The 19,757-nt window shown below is 45.2% G+C and overlaps 1 protein-coding gene and 1 pseudogene across 2 annotated transcripts; one reads left to right on the forward strand and one right to left on the reverse strand.

Moving 5' to 3' along the window:
• Positions 1 to 1,212: 1,212 nt before the first annotated feature.
• LOC311340544 (B-cell receptor CD22-like) lies at positions 1,213 to 4,817 on the forward strand (annotated as a pseudogene). The gene is made up of 10 exons: positions 1,213 to 1,267; positions 1,481 to 1,861; positions 1,977 to 2,164; positions 2,531 to 2,702; positions 2,822 to 3,079; positions 3,371 to 3,571; positions 3,742 to 3,835; positions 3,918 to 3,975; positions 4,418 to 4,653; positions 4,772 to 4,817. The product of its transcript is annotated as a B-cell receptor CD22-like (transcript).
• A 2,332-nt stretch (positions 4,818 to 7,149) lies between these two features.
• On the reverse strand, positions 7,150 to 19,260 carry sun2 (Sad1 and UNC84 domain containing 2). Its single transcript, XM_084466206.1, has 15 exons — positions 19,022 to 19,260; positions 15,815 to 15,923; positions 15,461 to 15,600; positions 14,856 to 15,266; positions 14,501 to 14,572; positions 13,470 to 13,729; positions 13,025 to 13,075; positions 12,771 to 12,809; positions 12,207 to 12,401; positions 11,946 to 12,089; positions 10,565 to 10,652; positions 10,012 to 10,127; positions 9,571 to 9,744; positions 8,878 to 8,967; positions 7,150 to 8,657 (listed from the first exon to the last, which is right to left on the reverse strand). The coding sequence occupies exons 2-15, from the start codon at positions 15,919 to 15,921 to the stop codon at positions 8,541 to 8,543; spliced, it is 2,004 nt and encodes a 667-aa protein (XP_084322332.1). The 5' UTR covers positions 15,922 to 15,923; positions 19,022 to 19,260; the 3' UTR covers positions 7,150 to 8,540.
• Positions 19,261 to 19,757: the final 497 nt, after the last annotated feature.

Raw genomic sequence — 19,757 nt, forward strand, 5'->3', positions numbered from 1 at the left:
CTAGTTTAGAAAAGATTGGAGTCGGACCCCGGCCGTACGCAGACAGAGCAGAGAGCACTTTTTCCGACAGTTATTTTGTGTCAATGTCAATTGCCTTTCCTCGTCATAAAATATGGCAATTTGACCTCAGCCTGTTTTGGTCCTTTCTTGGTCCAAAACTTGGGAAACGGCTCTACAATTTTAGCAATGGAGGTTCCAGGCATTCAGCTGAGGTAGTTGAGCGGAGTGGTCAAGCTGGGGTGTGGGGTCTGACCAACGCTTGGAGGTAAGCAGGGGCAGTTCCATTGACCGCCTTGTAGGACAGTACCATTGCCTTGAATCTGATGCTAGCTACTACAGGGAAGGGAGCCAGGTAGGTATTATGTAGCTAATAATCATTATAGAAAATAAGCTATTTATATTATTCATAGGTGCATAAATCCATTTTCCTAATCCATTGTTACACCTAAGGCAGTAGCCTAGGATTTTTCAACAGGGTGGACTTTTGTGAAGTAGGGTGGGCCACTATTTTTTACATATTTTTATTTTTATTTTGATATAGGAAATTTATACAGCAATTTTCCCAAAATCAAACAACACATGATTTAATCACAGATCAGACGATTAATGGCAAACAATAATAGGCTACATTGATAATTGATTACACTTTATTCATTCCCAGGGGGAATTAAAGGCATCATCCATGCATGCAAGCTTTGTAACCATGTAACAAAAAAAAAGACCGGTGTGTACAGCCTGAACCCAAAACAATGAACGAGTCTGAATAATGGCACTTCTGCTTTCTCCTCCGCATTTCACTCTGGGTGATGCAAAAGTTTGTCCATGCTAATAAACAAACAAGAGCCTTCCTACATCACTCTTTGATAGCACTCTGCTCTCTGCGTCATTATCAGGTGGACCCTGAGACGGTAGACCAGCTTCTTGTTCCACGGTATTATTTTAACTGTATGGTTTACATTAATTTAACATTAATATATGTTGATTATTACTATACGTTGATTAATATTAATATATGTATAATATATTATTATTGGGTATGATGACAATGATAAGATAATTTAAGCTTTCTCCGTTTTCTAAATACCATTTACATTGCTGGGAATTTGACAAACTATAACATTTCTCTTTTCATCTTTTTTATTTCTTGTGTTTAAACTATTAATTTATAGGTGTGTTTAAATATCTCTGTAGAGAGGGAGTAGAGGACAAGCTATGAATCTGAGATCAGCAGCAAGAGGATTTCTAGCTTTCCTTCTGTTGGTACCAGGTTGGTAAATTAACATTGTGTTTAGTAGATTTAGTTGAATAGTTTCCATGTGTACGATGACGCTCAAATGATTAAACATTCCCCTCAGAGCTCAGTGGTCAGCCACTATCTGTAGTTGCCATCTCCACCCGACAGCCTCCATCTCTTTTGCATTTCATCAGTTGAACCTCTCGTCTCGTTCATTCTCAGTGAGATGTTGTTTGTTTTTTACAGCGCTACACGGTTATCATGACTGGAAAGTTACTTACACATCTATTAAGGTCTGCGCTTTAGGAGGAACAACGGTTGAGATCAGCTGCACCTATGAATACCCTGATAAACTACAGTACCGTTCTACCCCGGTAGAAACACTGTGGTTTACTCAAGAAGACCACAATCAGCCAGGTGGTCTGGTCAGCGATACAGACTATGCAGGTCGTGTTGAACACAGCTGTGAAGAGCACAGCTGTGCTTTGTCCAGCTGTAGTGGAAAATGTACCCTAAGAATCAGAGACCTGAGACAGAGGGACTCTGCTGAGTACAAGGTCAGGTTCATAACCGACCAACCAGATGGGCGATATACTAGTGACCCGGGAGTGATGTTATCTGTGACAGGTGAAGTCAGATTACTTATGAGTCAACACAACGTGTGTGTGTGTGTGTGTGTGTGTGTGTGTGTGTGTGTGTGTGTGTAATGTGAATCATGTTGAATTAACTAATTTATTCTCAGACCTCAAGGTGAAGAAAAAGTGGCCCTGGAGAAACCTGGAGTGTCACAGTATGTGTGTTCTTGCTGGTCGGCCTAACTACATATGGTATAAGAATGGACAGTATGCAGGAAAGCAAATAACCGACATTGATGAAAGAGACAGCTTTTCATGTGCTGTTGAAGGATACGAACGCTTCCACTCCCCTTTAGTGTGTAAGTCAACTCCACAGTACACTGACATGATACCAGATGTAATAGACCTTTTCGTTAAAACGATGTGCATTATAAAAAAGACAACCTGACCTGTGTGTTCGAATCCTTCAGCCTCTGGGTACCAGAAGAAACAATCTCTGCAAAGACTGTGGAGATCTTTAGCCTAAGATCTCTTCTGACATATGCATTGTGTTTAATGGAAAACCCAGTGACATTTACAGTATAAAGAGCAATTAGCAATTAGCAAGAAACATTAGGACACTGTTATATGACAATATCTACTGTAGAATCAAGCAAACGTAGTAGTAAACTATTATCAACTATTTAACTAAACTATAGCTTCTACTATAGTAGGTTTTTAGTTTGTTGTTGAATATAAAGGACGTGTTGAGTACCCTGTGAAAGCGACAGGATGCTCCACTCTGAAAATCACTGACCTCAGAGAAACAGATTCAGCAGAGTACCGCTTCAAATATAAAAGCAAAAGCTATGAATGGAAAGGTACTTTACACGGTACAAATCTGACTGTCACAGGTACTGACCCTTAGATATGTATAGTTAGCCATTTATAATGATAATAATAGACAATTACTACTCTACTCTCTCGGTGGTGTTATTATTGATATCACAGCTTCACTCACTTCCTTGTTCAGGCCTGAGAGTGGAGGTGGCTGCTGTTGCCCCGGTGACAGAGGGACAGAGAGTGACGTTGAGCTGTAGCACCAGATGTCTGCTGCCTAGTAAAACTTCCTACATCTGGTACCAGAACAAGATTCCTGTGGCCGGGCCAGAGAGCACAAAGAACAAGCTGGTTCTGGACCCGGTCAGCCTTCTGCATGCTGGGAATTACTCCTGCTCAGTCAGAGGCTACCCACACCCCCTGTCTCCGGAAGAGACTCTCACCATTTCATGTACCATGTGTATACTACTATGTCATGCTTAAACTGTTTCTTGTTGGCTCAATTTACTAGTTACTGCATTTTGTCTTGAGTGCAATAACCCTGGTGAACCAGAGGTGGTAATTGCAGTTTGACATGTGTCTTGGGGTGCTCTTTAAAGATGAACTGGATTCAATAAGGCTTGAAAATGTCAATGATACTAGCCTACCATCTTGCCATCTTCATTATACACTTGTGTGTGCATTTAACTAACATTTGTTATTATCACACCTGTTTTATAATGGATGAAATAACTGTCAACAGACGCTCCAAAGACCCCCTCAGTGACCGTGAGTCCCTCTGGTGAAATAGAGGAGGGCAGCTCAGTGACTCTGAGCTGCAGCAGTGATGCCAAACCAGCAGCTAACTACACCTGGTTCAAGGAGCATGAAGACTCAGTGGAGGAACCAGGACAGAACCTCACCATCACTGATATCACATCTGAGCTGGAAGGAAACTATTACTGTGAAGCTCACAATGCAATCGGACGTCATAATTCCACCTTTTTGTTCATTAATGTCACAGGTAATTTGGCCTGTGAAAAACCCAAATGTTGGATGCAGAGTATCGATGGGTAAAACCTCACTATGCAAGCACAGTCTAATATTGGCCCGATGTTGCAGTCTGTCTTCCAGAGATAGCAACACCACGATTACTCACAGCTGTTGCTTTAGGAACAACTGCTGTCTTTCTGACCCCCATAGCCCTCCTTGTCGTCCTCTGGCTAAGGTGAGATATATATTCTCTCTCCCTTTCTTCTTTGGCATTCATTTCCTCTGTTGCTTCTTTATATCTCTGTTCTCGTCATTAGAAGAAAGATGGCATCCGGAAAAGCATCTGGACTGGCAGGAGGGCCAGATACCACAGAGGTGAGACACGGGAAGCCATATCGTTAACCCCTCATGTACTAATACACAGTGGAAATACCCTGAGGCATTGTCTTAAACCACATGAAGCTTTTGTGTTTAAGAAAGCCCCATGAATATGCAAATATAATGCTCACGCAAGAAGTGATGTTGGAGCTGAAAGGCAAAACCCTTATTTAGTGGTTGAGTGCTGGAGCAAAGGTAGCCCGCTCTGGGTAGAGGCCGACAGAGGGGCTCTCTCTTTGTGACAGGGTGAGGGGCTCTCTGATACAGGAAGAGCTCAACGTAGGGCCGCTGGTCCTGCTGGCAGCTGCAGCTCAGTGGGTTGCCTGGCAACAGGAGGGATGCCACCTCGAAGGGTCTCTGAACCAGAAAGGCATGACCTCGAGGAACACCTTTTAAAAGTGTTTTGTAAATATACTTTTCTGTCCTCTCGCCCAATCAGGCGCATCCTGTGTATGAGAACACCTCACCTCGCCTAACCAATCGCCCGGCACCTGCAGCACAGAGAGAACCAATAGAACGGCAGGAGGACCTTCACTATGCTGACATCCAACATCCACATCACTCAGAGAAGCAGGAAGTGCCTCACCGTCTGGCTGGCTCACTTGTCCAATCAGATCAGACGCATCAGGTTGTTTACTCAGGCGTGAACTTTAAAAGACCCGAGGCTGTCCTTGAGTAAGCGTGCAATGTTTCTAGAGAAAAAAATACTTCAACTTTTCAGATGTATGAACTTAATGAAAACATTATCAATACATTTCTCATTTACATGGTGACTTCTCCTTCTAATTTTCAGACTGACAGCCCTGTCTGTCACAGCACCGTCAGGTTTGGACCAGTAGTGGCAGCAGGATTTAAATAGTGGGTGGGCCTTGTGTGTGGTTTAAATAAAAGTGTCTCAGTCTTTTCGTTTGGAAAACATCAACTTTCATTAAACAAAAGGCCTATCCTTCCCATCTGAAATATTTGAAAGTGAGAGTAAGCGAGTGCAACACTGCACTGGCCCTAGAGCTGAGTCCAGGAGGATGGCCCTTATGTTGTCTGCCCTCTGTGCCTGCAGAAGGAGCTCAAGCAACAGAACATAATTACTCCAACTTTATTGAAACCCAATGTAAACCAGAGGCTCAAACTATGATGTTTCAATAAAGCTTTATGGACTTGACGCACTGCATGGTGGAAAACTATGGGTCATAGCTTGCAAGTGAAGTTGCTTTTACATTGAATTGCGATTCATGGTGTAATCGCAAGATCACACCAAGGTTGATTTTTGACAGCTTAGCCAGTAACTAAATTCAGACCTATGTTTATCACTATCTGTTACATGTATTGATCATTCATCTTGATAGCAGTCAGCGCTACAAGCCAATGTTTATTTATGCAATGAAGTACATAAATATAGGTTGCTTTTGAACGCATGACTCTGTGCTGTTGTATGGCAAAAGTTTTGTTTTGGATACCAAAAAAATGCAGTTATGATAATGTCCTTTTTTTTTCCTTCTTAAAATAACCTTACGTCCCTCTTTACCAGCTGGTTCTAATCATGACACATGTATCAATCAAGAAATAATAAATTAAAAGAATAAACACAGTTTATCCTTCTAAATGCTATGTACAGTGTGACCAGAAATAGACGACAAACCTTAAAAAACTATAATAACAGAAACTGACCAGCAGGTGTCGCCGTGTGTCTGACCTCTTCATCAACATGTCTGTGCACGGCTGTGGTGGGCACGGCACCGAGGAGGGCAAGCTAGAGGGTTGAAAATAACGTTTAATGATCTGTAATATTGAAACAGCTTTGGAAGGTTAAAAAAGGCCAGAATTCATCCAACAAAGACATTATCGAAGTTTACAACGCATGCCGGTCACGGATTTATATAGCTCCACACAAACATTTTGAGCAGCAGTACTACAGCACAACAGCGCTCACAACAATTCACATCCAACACTTCAGATCCCCCTAGTGGAACAAAAAACACTCGTTGAACCAAAGACTTTGTTTTCACCACCACATACGAGCTCATTCGAACTTGTCCCCTCTGAGGCTTTGTATTCGTTGAAGCTTGGGATTGGCTACCGGAGTAAACCGGACATCAATTAAGCTGATTGACGTCATTGGAGCGTGCTGGTTGACGTCGTTGAAGCTGGCAAGCTGACATAATTGGGTTCTAACCAGATCAATGTTGCTATATATTGGCCGGCTGCGGTCCAGTCACCAGACAATTGCACAAACACATAATATAACCTCCAACACGGGACTCAACTCAATGCACAATAGGCCTACACAATCCTGAACCAACATAAAATAAACATTCAAATCCAGCCAAGCTATTGTACAGTTCATAATTGGAAAAATAGGGATGGTGCGTGTGTGAAAAGAATATAAGGAGAAAGCAATGTGTAGTAAGTGCACCAATACAGCAAAACATCAACACACCACTTGAGCAATGGGTAGAAAACCACCAAATAAAACACAGCCAAACCAAATCAAAGCCATTTAGCCAATTGCATGAATACAAATAAAGTTAGGCTACTCATATGCTTATACGTGTTGTTTTTGCTCAATAAAGTGATTATCTGGAGCTTTTAATAAATGTAATTGGGAGACTACGCTTACTAAAGATACTAAACGTATATACCAGTAGTAGCCTAGGTAGTTCCCTAATTCTGGGTCTGCTCATAGATTATTATTACTGATATGACTGAGGTTTAATAGGGTCTACTACACTTTAAATTACACAAATGTGATAAATGACATTTTAGACGATTAGATTGGGGTTTTCTTTAGTGTAAACAAAGCTCAAGCTCATAATGCTCTCTCTCTCTCTTCATTGTGGTTAATCCTGTGGCTTCCTTATTTCTCAGTTGTCTTCATCAGAAAAACGAGGGCCTCCAGGAAAGCATCTAGACTGGCAGCAGAGATGTTTCTCCTCCCCTATGGTCCCCAGATAATGGTACAGGTCATTCTATGTTTCTATCCTCCCCTATGGTCCCAAGATAATGGTACAGGACATTCTATGTTCCTCCCCTATGGTCCCCAGATAATGGTACAGGTCATTCTATGTTTCTATCCTCCCCTATGTCTGAGTGTATATGGACCTGGGAACTATTTCTAGACTGAGTATAGATTATAACAAGAGACAAGAGCTGAGGTATTCAAAAAGTGATATTTATTCATCACATTTGGTAGAATTTTTGGCAACATTTACAACTCTTTGATTAACCATCAGAGAATCATTGATATTTTAAAACTGGTAAAACTTTTGGCTCTGAAAAAAATAAAAAAAATTCTCTATTCAATACATTTTTATCCCAAAAATGCATATTACAGAATTTGCTGAATGTGTAATTACACATGTGACCCTGAATAGCAGATATTTTAAATCTGAAAAACATAGAACTTCTAATCGACTGGTGTTCTCTTTAGTTAAAACATAATACTCACTTAGAGTGCAGTGCAAAGCTATTAAGAGAAAGCTTGAATACCATTCCATGCCATATTCACCACGACAGAATATTTAGTTTAAGAGGTAAGGGAAGTTTCATAAGGAATGTTATCCCATCCATTGAAATAATTATTATACCAATTGTTTACATATATAAAGCACATCATACCATCTATGTAATGTATTGTATGACATGACATTGTCACAAGTCCTATTTTCAAAAAATATATAATTATTAAATACATGTATACGGTATATACCGGCGGTACATACAATGAATGTGGCCTGAGTCGTTTTCAAGCCACAAGCTTTTATTATTACTGAATTGTTTTGTTCAATAAATATGAAAACAAATAATTATTTTTATTTTCTGTCTACACATCTTTGTGTACGTGAGCTTAGCATGATTTATTTCTGGGCACTTTCTTTGAGAATGTGGCTGAAAACAAATTTATTTCCTTTAACTGTGAGTTAAAGGAGAACACCACGCCAAGATATTTTATTTTTAAAAGACTATTTGCTTTATACGTGTGCTGAGAAAAATCGTGGACTGCTGCATCAATACTTTGACATCAAAAGTCCCAATTATTTCGGGTCTCTACTGCCGAAATGTGCATGTTGCACACCGTGATTTTCCCCAACATGCATACTGTATGGAGCAGTATTCTCTGAAATTAAGACCTCAACGGGTCAGCTCAGAGCAAGCCCAGCAAGCAGCCAAGTAAAGATTATGGTTCTTCTGAAGGAATAGTGCAAAGTAGGAGGTGCTCACCTGTAAAAGTAGCCTTTTGGAAACAATACTTCATAGCGTACACAAGCAGAAACTCATCACTGAAACAATAAGTAATCATACAGCATGTTGTAAACTCACTGCCCACCCAGCACAGTGTATGGTCAGCTGACAAGATGTTACAAACGCCAATCGAATCTGTACCGCCAGTCAGCTCGTTACCTCAAAATATATAAATATTGCGAAAGCCTCTTGAAAGACATTCCGGAAAAAACTCCCAAACACTAGTATCAAACCAGTATTTAATATTGCTATGGTTATTATTCTTATTGAATTGAGGTTAATTTAAAACGGGCTGTGTAGCCGCCAGCAGTACACCAGACCTCTGGTTATGCGTCGGCCATCTTGCCATGAACCCGGAAGCGGTAGACACAGGTGTAGGTCATGTGACCCCAGTTACTGAGCACCCGCAGCTCCACGTGGCGGTAGGCCATGCTGCTGGACTCCTGCAGGGGGGGAGAGAGGAGCAGAGGAGAGGATGAGGCGGGGAAGAATGTGTGCGCATGTGTTTGTGTGTGTATGCGTGTGTATGCAAATCCCTCAGAACATCTCTGCTATAGTTTCTACTCTACGTATCCATGGTGATGGAGGGGCCCAGAACCCCTGTGGATGAGTGCGTCGCAGCGGCTGGTCTCTACTACCCGTCGCCTCTCTGTGGGGACTCACCGGTATCTTGAAGGTCTGCGTGGACTCGCCCTCCTGGTCGTAGGTGAAGTTCCCCAGCAGAATGGCCTCATCCAGGGTGTCCTGCATCCCCTAGGGAGAGAGGCACAGAGCAGCTGAACACACCCAGGGGCAAGCATAGCTCCCTCACCCCCTAACCTGCTCCTTAACCACCTGTATCTTCACTCCCTGCAAGTCATTCTCTGCCGAAGGAATAGTGGTAAAAAGTTGTAAATAGTGGTACACTGGGGTATAGGTGCTGTAGGTACGGTATCACTTGGTTGAAATTCATTGCCTTCAGCTATTAGTAAAGGAAAATGCTCTCTGGGAATAACATCTCGATTCTAGATCGCTCATGGCTCTTTTGAGGGCCTCTCTCCCCCGATTGGCTTGGAGAATCCAGCGGAGAAACACAGGGAGCAGAGAGCGAGGGGGAATCTTTTGTGGTTGTTTCGTTTCAATCTCTCTCTCTCTCTCTCTCTCTCTCTCTCTCTCTCTCTCTCTCTCTCTCTCTCTCTCTCTCTCTCTCTCTCTCTCTCTCTCTCTCTCTCTCTCTCTCTCTCTCTCTCTCTCTCTCTCTCTCTCTCTCTCTCTCTCTCTCTCCCCCCCAGCTCCGGAGTCTGACCTACAGCACCTTTTCCAGCGGTAGTAAAGCGCAGAGCATGGCCGGAGAAGAACGCGGTGAAGAAGCCTTACATAGACCTGGAAGTCCCGGGGAGCAGAGTCGATGCGTCCGGTGGGCGCACTGTAGCGGGGCAGGTGGTCCAGGGTGACGTGGGAGATGGCGACGGGGTGGGAGAGAGCCAGGACCAGGGTGCCCTGCACGCCACGGAAGGCCCAGCACCTCCCTGGGAGCAGCACCGCGTAGCCCTGCAAGGGGTGTGTGTAGGTGTGTGCAGACGCAAGTGTGTGTGCGCGTGTGTGTACGTGGTGAGATGTGCATGCATGTGTAGTAGTGTGCATGTGGCCGTGGTTTGGGGGATGGACGTGGGGACAACGAAGAGAACACAATCACATGGGTTTGCTGTAGGGTTAAAGGTTAAAAGGTTGTAGAGAGAGAGAGAGAGAGAGATAGGGACAGACAGAGAGAGAGAGGGTAGAGTGAGATAGGAACAGACAGAGAGAGAGAGGGCTCACCTGTATAACAGTGCGGGGGCTCTCTGATGGGTACCACAAGGGGAAGCCGAAGAGGGTGATGCACGCCGTGCCGATGCTGTAGGTCTCTGAACACCGGGTGCTCACCACACTGGCACCTGGGGGCCAGGGACACACCTTGAGTGGGTGGCTGGTATATGTGGGACAAGGAATGTGTTTGTTTATGCGTGAGTGAGTGTGTGCAAATGTGAAATTGTGTGTGTGTGTGTGTGTGTTAAAATTGCATCAGAACATAAGAATGTTCAGAGTGTTTGTTGTGAGTTTATTGTTAATCATTCACCGATGTTTTGCTATTCATCACATTTCGTTTTTTAAATCACCATAGACTTTGGCTTTAATATTACTGACAATGAGTACAAGGAACACATTGAACTATCCGAATAAAAAACAACAACAACAACAACAACAACAACAACAACATCCTGTTCTGAGCATCGGGGTGTCAGTATCTGTGTTTTGTACAATGAGGGGATCGCAGACACAAGGACCACATGGACAGGTTTCAACTGCTTGTTCTGAGGCAGAGGAGACAAACCTTGGGACTCCAGAGCAAAGTCTGCCATTTTGTTCGCCATTGGCCGGTTACAGTCCGTACAGCTGCCGCCAGCACTGAGCTCGTGCTCCTGAATATGAAACACATGCACACACACAAATGCAAACACACGCACACGTTATACAAACATTAATTAACAAATCCCATATAATTTCTCTATCAACCCAGTTATTAAAAGAGCAGCCTGAAGTGTTATCTAATGTTTGCTTTACTGTGGCAGAATACTAGGCTGGGTAGCCCCACCCCCATCTGCCGGCGATTGGAATTCGCCCTGCACATGGGAATGGAAAGGAACATGTTTAATCCTCCTGTTTCCTATCCCAATCCGTTTGGCACCAATCACCAAGCTGGCTTTTTTCACCTGGCGCGCTATTGGCTGGTTAAACACGATGACGACAGAGAAGCGTCGCAAGCAGCCGAAGCGGAGCAACCGCTACCCGTTGATGCAGCTGTCGCTGCTGTTTTAAATGTTTTCAGGGGCAAGTTTTCTTTGAATTGAATACCCGATTGAATACAGAAAGAAGAGCCGCCTCGGGACACCACGGCGGCCGGAGCTGAGCTCCCGGGCGCAGTGCACGGCAGCTGGTCCCCGCGGTCGCGGTCTCCCAGCGGCCATACCCCGGCCGAGCTCAAGGACTCCGGCGGTGCACTCGCGGCTCGACCGCGACCGCGAGCCCGCGGGTTAGGAGTGCACCGCCGGAGTCCGGGAGCTCCGCCGGTGAACGGCCGCCGGGGGACCAGCCATTTGAACTACGCCCGCCTCTTGTGCAGGAGAAAATGACGGCACCCTTTCCAGACCAACGTGCAATCTAGGATTGGACTTGGTCTGGCAATAGCCAGGCTAGCAGAATACCATAGTCCCAAACAAACACCCATTAATTCAAACACAGTGGCAGGTCACTGATGCCCCATTGCAGTTAATCTACTCCTGCCCTCTCTTCTGTTCTTAAGAAACCCTGATAGAGTAAAGTAAATAAAAGTCACGAGGACTGAAGGTGTGACCAGCTGAACACTAGGTTTCTTCTTCTGACTGCTGTTGGTGTTGATACAAACAACAGATACTAATGTTTGATTCATTTTAGAATTCTGATTATATCGATTATATAGAATATCTATAATCCTCTCTCTCTCCGCCTGCCTGTCTGTCTGCCTGCCTGCCTGCCTGTCTGTCTGTCTGTCTCTCTCTATCTCTCTCTCTCTGCCAGCCCCTCTCTCTCTCTCTCTGCCAGTCTGTCTCTCTGCCTGTCTATCTGTCTCTCTGTCTGCCTCTCTGCCTGTCTCTCTGCCAGCCTGTCTGCCTCTCTGCCTGTCTCTCTGCCAGCCTGTCTGCCTCTCTGCCTGTCTCTCTGACAGCCTCTCTTGCCTTGATCCTGTCAGTGAGCCACTCCTCCAGGGCGTGCTGTAGTTGCGGGCTGAGCTGGTTCTGGTCCTGGGGGGGCGGGGGGTCTGGCACGGGGCAGGGAGCTGGGACGGGCCTCTTCTGGATGGAGGACAGCTGCTCCCTCAGCTGACACAACAACACGGTGGTTAACACAACAACACGGTGGTTAACACAGCCTTGGCCCAACATGTCACTTCTCAATGGGTCCCGTTGCGAGCACACAGAGGGCCTCCTTGTGTTCACCTGTGTGTTGGTGGTCTCCAGGGCCAGGACCCTGAGCGCCATCGCACTGCGGGCGCTATCGGCGTCGGCCTGGTGGCGGGCCAGCAGCTGGCTCAGCTTGTCCACCTCCGCCTCCAGGCTCTGCTGGCCTGCGGCGCCCAACTCCTCCAGCCCGGCCCTCAGCACCTGCAGCTCCTGCCGGAGCCTGTTCTCCCCCTGGTGGTCAGACAGAGAACCGCAGGTTGAGGGCTGGATCTGTCTGGTCTATGTCAAGGCTGATGCATCCGATTTGTGTCAGAGAATCTCTAACATAGAGATGAATTGAAGATCCTTAGCACACATGTGTCAGGTGGGTATGTATCCAGAGGCCAATTATAATTAAGTACATTTCAAGTCTAGCGGCTGAACGGGCGGTCTAACTCTGGACTTTTCAGCAAAAGGCTTTGTCATCGTAGCCATGTACACATGTTCTCACAGAAATGAACATACACACAAACAGACAGAGTTAAAGTGACAATATAAGATGAATTTATAAAGATTAAGAGAGTGAGGGAAGTGAAGTGAGGGAAATGAGGTTGATCTGACCAGAGACTGAAGGTTCTCCTGTTTCAGCAGCAGTTCCTTCTGCAACCACACACACACACACACACACACACACACACACACACACACACACACACACACACACACACACACACACACACACACACACACACACACACACACACACACACACACACACACACACACACACACGGTTACACCACAGAGTTGTCACAAAGTGGATCTGATAATTTAAATACAAGCCGACTAGCTCTCGACATTGCTCAGTTTCTTACCAGAAAATTCTGCATCTTGTGGTCCACCACAGCGGATACCAGCAAAGGATCCTGGAGCCACCATAGACAGACCATCAGCAACTTGCTACAATCATACTATTACACATACTAATACTACACCACCTTGCGCTACATTAACTACAGTACATATACTCACTCTATTAAGCTTGATACAATGACTGAGTCAGTCATTCAGTAACCAACCCGGTCCGTCAGTAACCAACCCGGTCCGTCAGTAACCAACCCAGTCTGTCAGTAACCAACCCAGTCTGTCAGTAACCAACCCAGTCTGTCAGTAACCAACCCAGTCTGTCAGTAACCAACCCAGTCTGGAAGTTTTCAGCACCAATTCATCCTTTAACTCTTCAAAGTCCGCTCCATCATATCTCTAACAGGAGCCTGCCCGCTATGGTGGGAGTTCAATTGTCATACACTTGGCTCCTACCAGGGCAGCAGGTTCTGGCGGAACAGAGCAGGGCTGGGGAGCAGGATGATGAAGAGGAGGAGGAGCCGTTGCTTGGTGATGAAGAGGAGCAGCAGGAGGTGGACTAGCTTTGTGATGAGGAGAAGATGGAGAAAGAGCAGGAGGAGGCGTGGTGAGGGAAACAGGTGGTGTTCTGACGGTGGTCGACTTGGGCATAGCGGGCTTGGTGGCGGCGGGGTGGAGGGTGAGAGAGACCAGCAGAGGAACCAGGAAGTACACACCTGGGAGGTAAGGACCGAGAAAGACATGAGCGCTGGTGCTGAGAACAACAGGGTGAAAAACAAATGATGCTGCAGGTGGTGCTAGGTGACTGAAGCACCTCCCACTCTGTGGCTGAAAGCTGAACCAATAAACCAAAGTGTGGTAGACAGCAGGTAGTGAGTATATATATACGCACTATCTCCCCCCGTCTCACACCACAGGGGTTGATGTAAATGCAGAGTTCAGACTCAGACCAGGAAAGTCACCAAACTTTGAGCTTGAGTATCAGAGCCAGTCGTCTGGATTAGCTAATTAGCACAAGCTAGCTGATGAGGTCCGCTGACAGTTATAACACAACTGAATATGCACTCAATATGCACTCTAATCAATGCTCCTCAGAACAAATGCTTTGCATCTAAACCACAATGCTCCCATTGGATCAGAAGGGGTGTGTCTTTCTGTGCGTTGAGCAAGTGGAGACATGTCCAGACCTTCTAACACTTTAAAGGTTAAGGTGTTTGTGTGTGTGTGTGTCTCAAGTGTGTGTGTGTGTGTGTGTGTGTGTGGCTCAAGTGTGTGAGTTTGTTTTTGAGTCAAGTGTGTGTGTGTGTGTGTGTGTGTGTGTGTGTGTGTGTGTGTGTATGTGTGTATGTGTGTATGTGTGTGAGTGTGTGAGTGTGAGTGTGTTGGTTCTAGGTGCAGGTCAAATGCAGGCAGGAGCAGCAGGTGATGAATGGACCCTGGGTCTCGATCCGGGTCATCATAATGATTACTAAAGTACGGCGACTCACAGAGGAACAGGAGTGCCAGGAGCAGAGCGCCCCCGATCAGCGTCCTCATGCCGGGCCGCAGCGCTCTGTGAGCTGTGGACGGGGGGGGGGGGGGGGGGGGCAGAGAGAGAGAAGAATGCAGAGCTTAGGCTAAGCCAGGGATGATTCTCATCACATGCACTGATGTTGTTGCTGACCGGTTCATAGTTCAGTTCACCGTATTTACAGACATAGGGCACATTCACAAAACCCACATATCGAAGCCCGGCACTGGAAATACAACACACACGTGAACACAGACAGACACGCACACCATACACACACATATGAAAAAAACGTATAGCCTCAACAGATATACACACATATACACACTCACTGTAATAGCTGTAGCTGCTACTGCTGCTATGAGTTCTGCTGGTACCAATACTGCCGGGTCCAGATACCGGTTCCCTGCTGGGGGTCCGAGGGGCCAGCGGGGTGGGGGTGGTGGTGGTGGTGGTGGTGGTGGTGGTTCTCCTGTGGGGTCCCTCGGCGGACGAGTACCCGGAGCTGTCCACGCTGGCCTGGTTCAGCAGCCGGCTGTAGGACCCCTGCAGGCCCCCGGCTCTGAGGGGCCCCAGCGACCCCGACGGTAGGCTGCTCTCTGGGGGAGCGTCAGGGCAGGGGGTGGGGGTCCGGCTCCGGCCCCGTACGGGGGTCAGGGCGGGCCGCGGGGTGGGTGCGGGCGAGGGGTTGTATAGTACCATCTGGATGGTGGACCCACCCTGGGCGGGCTCCGGGGTCAGACCTGAAGGAGACAAGACAGGACGGGAGATGGGTTGTGTTGGTAGGATAGTAGCAGTAGTAAAAGAAGTACTTCAAATACTTTGTCTAAAGAGAAAAATCTGATCACTACTGAAGGGACTGCAATGTGCTACCACAACGTTAGCATAACATCCATTGCTACAGCAGTTAACCTACACAGGCACTGTATGCTTTTACCTTGGTACTGTTCTGGTCCGTCATTGGTCCGTTCTGTGACCGACGGCTCAGCCGTACTGATTGAGCTGACGTTGCTATTGGCCCTGCTGGAGGTCCGAGTGGACGCCTTGCGAGTCCCCCCCGGCTTCTTCTTGAACACCCTGAGATAGAGGGAGGGGGAGAGAGAGAGAGAGAGAGAGAGAGAGAGAGAGAGAGAGAAAATAACCAATCATTTCGGGGTTCTGAACATTTTTGGAATCAAGTTTTGAATAGATTACGATATTCAATATGACACTCAAATACAATCACACACACACACACACACACACACACACACACACACACACACACACACACACACACACACACCCCTACCTGAGGGGGCTCTCGCGGTAGGATATGGTTGTGACGCTGCTGGAGTCTGAGTCTTCATCTGATTGGTAGTAACCACCTGACACCAGGCGGGCACTCCTACGAGACATGACTGGTAGAGAGACACAGGAAACAGGTTGATTCTCTCCTTCACCATTACTGCACCATCACACTGTGCTGGTACTGACTGAAGCAGAGGAACGCCGGCGTATCCACTTCCTCAGACCACTGAGGAGGTTTGAGGCGAGCAGACAGGTCCTGGTGAACTTTAAAACCGGTGCTACTGAGAGTGTCCTCCCAGGAAACATCCCCACCTGGCAGGGCAGCTGCTCCTCTCTGGAACCAGAGGAACTTACAGAGGGCGATCAAGGCTGACTAGCGCAGCGTCCGTGCTGATCTGAACTGCCTGGGGGACAGTAATAATCGACACTGCTGCAGGATAAAAAAGGATTGCGCAAATTAAACGCCACTTCCCACTCAAACTGCTGTGTTTCGTCTCTATGGAGAACCAGCAGGTGGTGTCACAGACCATCCGACTACTAAACGCCCTCTAAATGATTTTTGATATTGTATTATTATTATAGTATTGCAATTTTATATAATTATTAGATAAGATAGCATATCATATATTAGTAGTATTTGAATACTTTATATCGTTTTGATATAGATTATACTGCTCTTTCAATGACAATGTTTATTTTCCATGCCAGTAAAGCTATTTTGAATTTAAGTTAATTGAAAATTCAGAAAGAGACAGAGAGAAAGTGAGAGCAAGAGAGCGACGGTGATAAGAAGCAGCTGTAACAGTGGTAGCTTTTACAGCAGCTAGCAAGGAACATTAGCCCAATGGGCATGATGCACCATAGCAACAGTCATAGCTAAGGGCTATCAGAACATGGGATCTCTGACAGATGCCTTCTTAACCCTAATCTCCACCATCGGTAATCCACCTAATCTGCCTCCCGTTTCCACCGCACACAAGCACACAAACAAGAGCAATCACAGATTAAACTGCCAAACTATAGACGCCTCAAATGGACAACTACAGATCTTTATCACACTTAACACTTTTCTGAACAAATACTGTTATTGCACAGAATATAACATGGAAACAAGATAATGAGGGTTTCTTGGAAACCCTGAAACAAACAGAACGTATCAGAAAGACAAGCGCAGGATACCGCAAGTGCAGAAGCAGCAAGCTGTGGAGGGACAGGAAGCCAGTTAGATAGGCACCCCAACATCGTACACGAAAACAACACACACATGCACGCATGAATGCACATACACACACAAACACTGTCCTCTGTTTTAAAGAAGGGTTGGTCACAATGTGATCGTCAGATAGCATCGTGCACACACTCACATTTTTGGGCTGAGCTAATAGGTTTTTTGATTAGGGTTGCTGTCTAGGGTTGGATGTGTTTTAAGAATCATTTGGATGTTTTTTTTTTTAAAGTTAGAAGTAAGATGGCGCATATTGCGGTCTCACACAGGAAGTGCTGTGTTAGATCACCCTCCTTTCAGAACACCATCCCTTCAACCAAATTCAAAGCAATACATAGCAACGCTCGTCAAGCAGTGAAAATACATTACAAATACAAACATTGTGTGATTAAGCAGCACACATCGACTGTCTCTCTAGTCTACCTGGTGCTTTTGTTGCCATCGTCCGTGACTCAAGCCTTTGCTCAAAGACACCTCAACATCTGGCCAAAAAGTCCAAGATGGAACTTGCAACACAACAACCTGCTTTATTTCTTGTTTTTTCCTTTAGTGTGAATTCATTGAAAGTTAAACATATTCACAACTACCTAATCAACAAGCAAAATAACCACAATAAACTGGTCACCTCTCTGGGACAGATGTGGCACAAGAGTAAACAAGTATGTGTTAAATTAATACAGAGTGTTAATAATGCCAACTAGGGTGTACATGTCTTTTCTCCCTTGCTTGGTTTCAGTTGGTCAAGTACAGTAAAGAATATTCAGCTGAGGATTCAACCGTTTGTACAGAAATCAACCTCAAATACTCCCCCACCCCTTAAGTTTAAACTTAAACATTTACATTTCTCTTCCTCCTCCTTCCTCCATGTCCCTCTCTCTGTCTGTCTGTCTGTCTGCCTGTCTCTCCATCTCTTTCTCTCTCCTCAACTTGGACCTCCTCATCTGTCATTTTTAACCTGTTAGTGTACACTTAACACTACTATACTGTATACTGTAAACTGTGTATACAGTATATAGTATAACGTATAAAAGAAAATATAAATACGAGAGAGAGGAAAAGAAGGAAGAGAGGTAATGATCCCTAAGCTTAGACTTAAAATAAAGGAAGGATGGAGAAAGGGAGAGCAGGACAAAGAGCAAAAGAGGAGATAGTCGTGAGAGAGAGGGAGAGAGAACCATTGTGTACAGAAAATAATAGAACACTGCTAGTTTGATGAGTGGCATAACTGAACTTTAAAAGTGGCAAAGGGAAAGTCATCTTAGAAATCAGTACAAAGCTACCAACCAAAGTGGTGAAACGTTAACAATCCAGTGAATTTGTCAGGTTTAGGCCCGAATACACAGTGGGCCAGTTTAGGGTGTGCGGTGGCACACAGCTATGCCTCTATGCACATAGAGAATACATGACTCACCAGTGTGTATTACTGGACAACAGTAACGTTGCCCTGGCCACTTAAATAAGTAGGCTACACACTACTCACAGGAAAGAATGCTGGTACAAAGTAACCACCAACTCTTGTTTGGCTCAATACAAGCCAGATGCTCTCTTTCTCTCTCTCTTTGTCTGGGAATATACGTCATCCAATATTTAGCTATTGCTTACGAGCGCAGAAAGCCACACTGTTACGGATTCGAGTATTGTAAAGGATCAAACGTATCTGTAGAGACCACGCAGGTTGCTTACCACCACCGCCAGACACCTAGGGCGGTGCGTGATAATGAAATACGCCGGGTTTTGGGGTCACAAACGGGGCTGTCAGATACTTATATTGCGCTGTACTGAACTGTTAGTATTATAGGCTACTACAAAAATGTAATGCGACCAGTTATATATATGTATATATATATATATATATATATATATATACATATATATACTGTGTATATATCTAGCTACTCCAGGAGACCTGGCAGAAGGGATGGATTAGATGTCACTATCAAAATCCGGGACTAAAGAATACCCTAGAAGCGGTTGGAAACTTACCGTGATGCTTTGTCGACGCGCGCGACACCAACGCGTCCTCAGCGGGCAACTGTCAAATAGTGTCTCCTCTGGAGCCCGTTGGGAGGACGACCATCCGCTATTCACAGCGAGCACGAACACACCGTTTACTACGGGCTGAAATAAAGAGACATTTCAGTGGAATCTACGATCGTAACGGCGGTGATTGAGTGAGTTATTCATATGTGGTTACTAGGTGTAAGACTAGAAGGCAGTGTTGTTTAGGGTCTGAGGAGACGTTGGGACAGCTACGCCGTGTTCTGACAGTTAGCTGGAGGAGGGCTAGGCGCTCACTCCTCCTTTTTTGAAGAGCATACCAAAGTAAAGCGCCATGGCGCCCCCCAGCTGTCGTTGGTTGATATCACAACTAACTTGCTATTCACCGGTATGCCACAAGATAGCACCATTTTACCTAGAATGATTGAATTGTACGGATCGTAAGGATTGTATGATTATCAACTTCTACATAAGGGGCCCCATATCATTGAATAAAATACTCATTCGGTCTAACTGAAGTGATACGTATTTATACAAATTAAAAAAATAAATATATATCTTGCGATTGTATGCTCAATACGTATTAATAATGACTAATATAATGTACATATATATATATATATATATATATATATATATATATATATATATATATATATATATATATATATATATAGCATTACATTTTTGTAGTAGCCTATAATACTAACAGTTTAGTATA

This window comes from Micromesistius poutassou (assembly GCF_964030765.1).
Source record: "Micromesistius poutassou genome assembly, chromosome: 3".
NCBI lineage: Eukaryota > Metazoa > Chordata > Actinopteri > Gadiformes > Gadidae > Micromesistius > Micromesistius poutassou.

What these genes read in the sequence shown, in the direction of transcription:
- sun2 (XM_084466206.1), bottom strand. Translation starts at nt 15,921, where the DNA reads ATGTCTCGTAGGAGTGCCCGCCTGGTGTCAGGTGGTTACTACCAATCA. An exon ending in AGGAGAACCTTCAGTCTCTG is followed by an intron (nt 12,402 to 12,770) that starts GTCAGATCAACC and finishes TCTGACCACCAG; the next exon opens with GGGGAGAACAGGCTCCGGCA. An exon ending in TGGAGACCACCAACACACAG is followed by an intron (nt 12,090 to 12,206) that starts GTGAACACAAGG and finishes TTGTTGTGTCAG; the next exon opens with CTGAGGGAGCAGCTGTCCTC.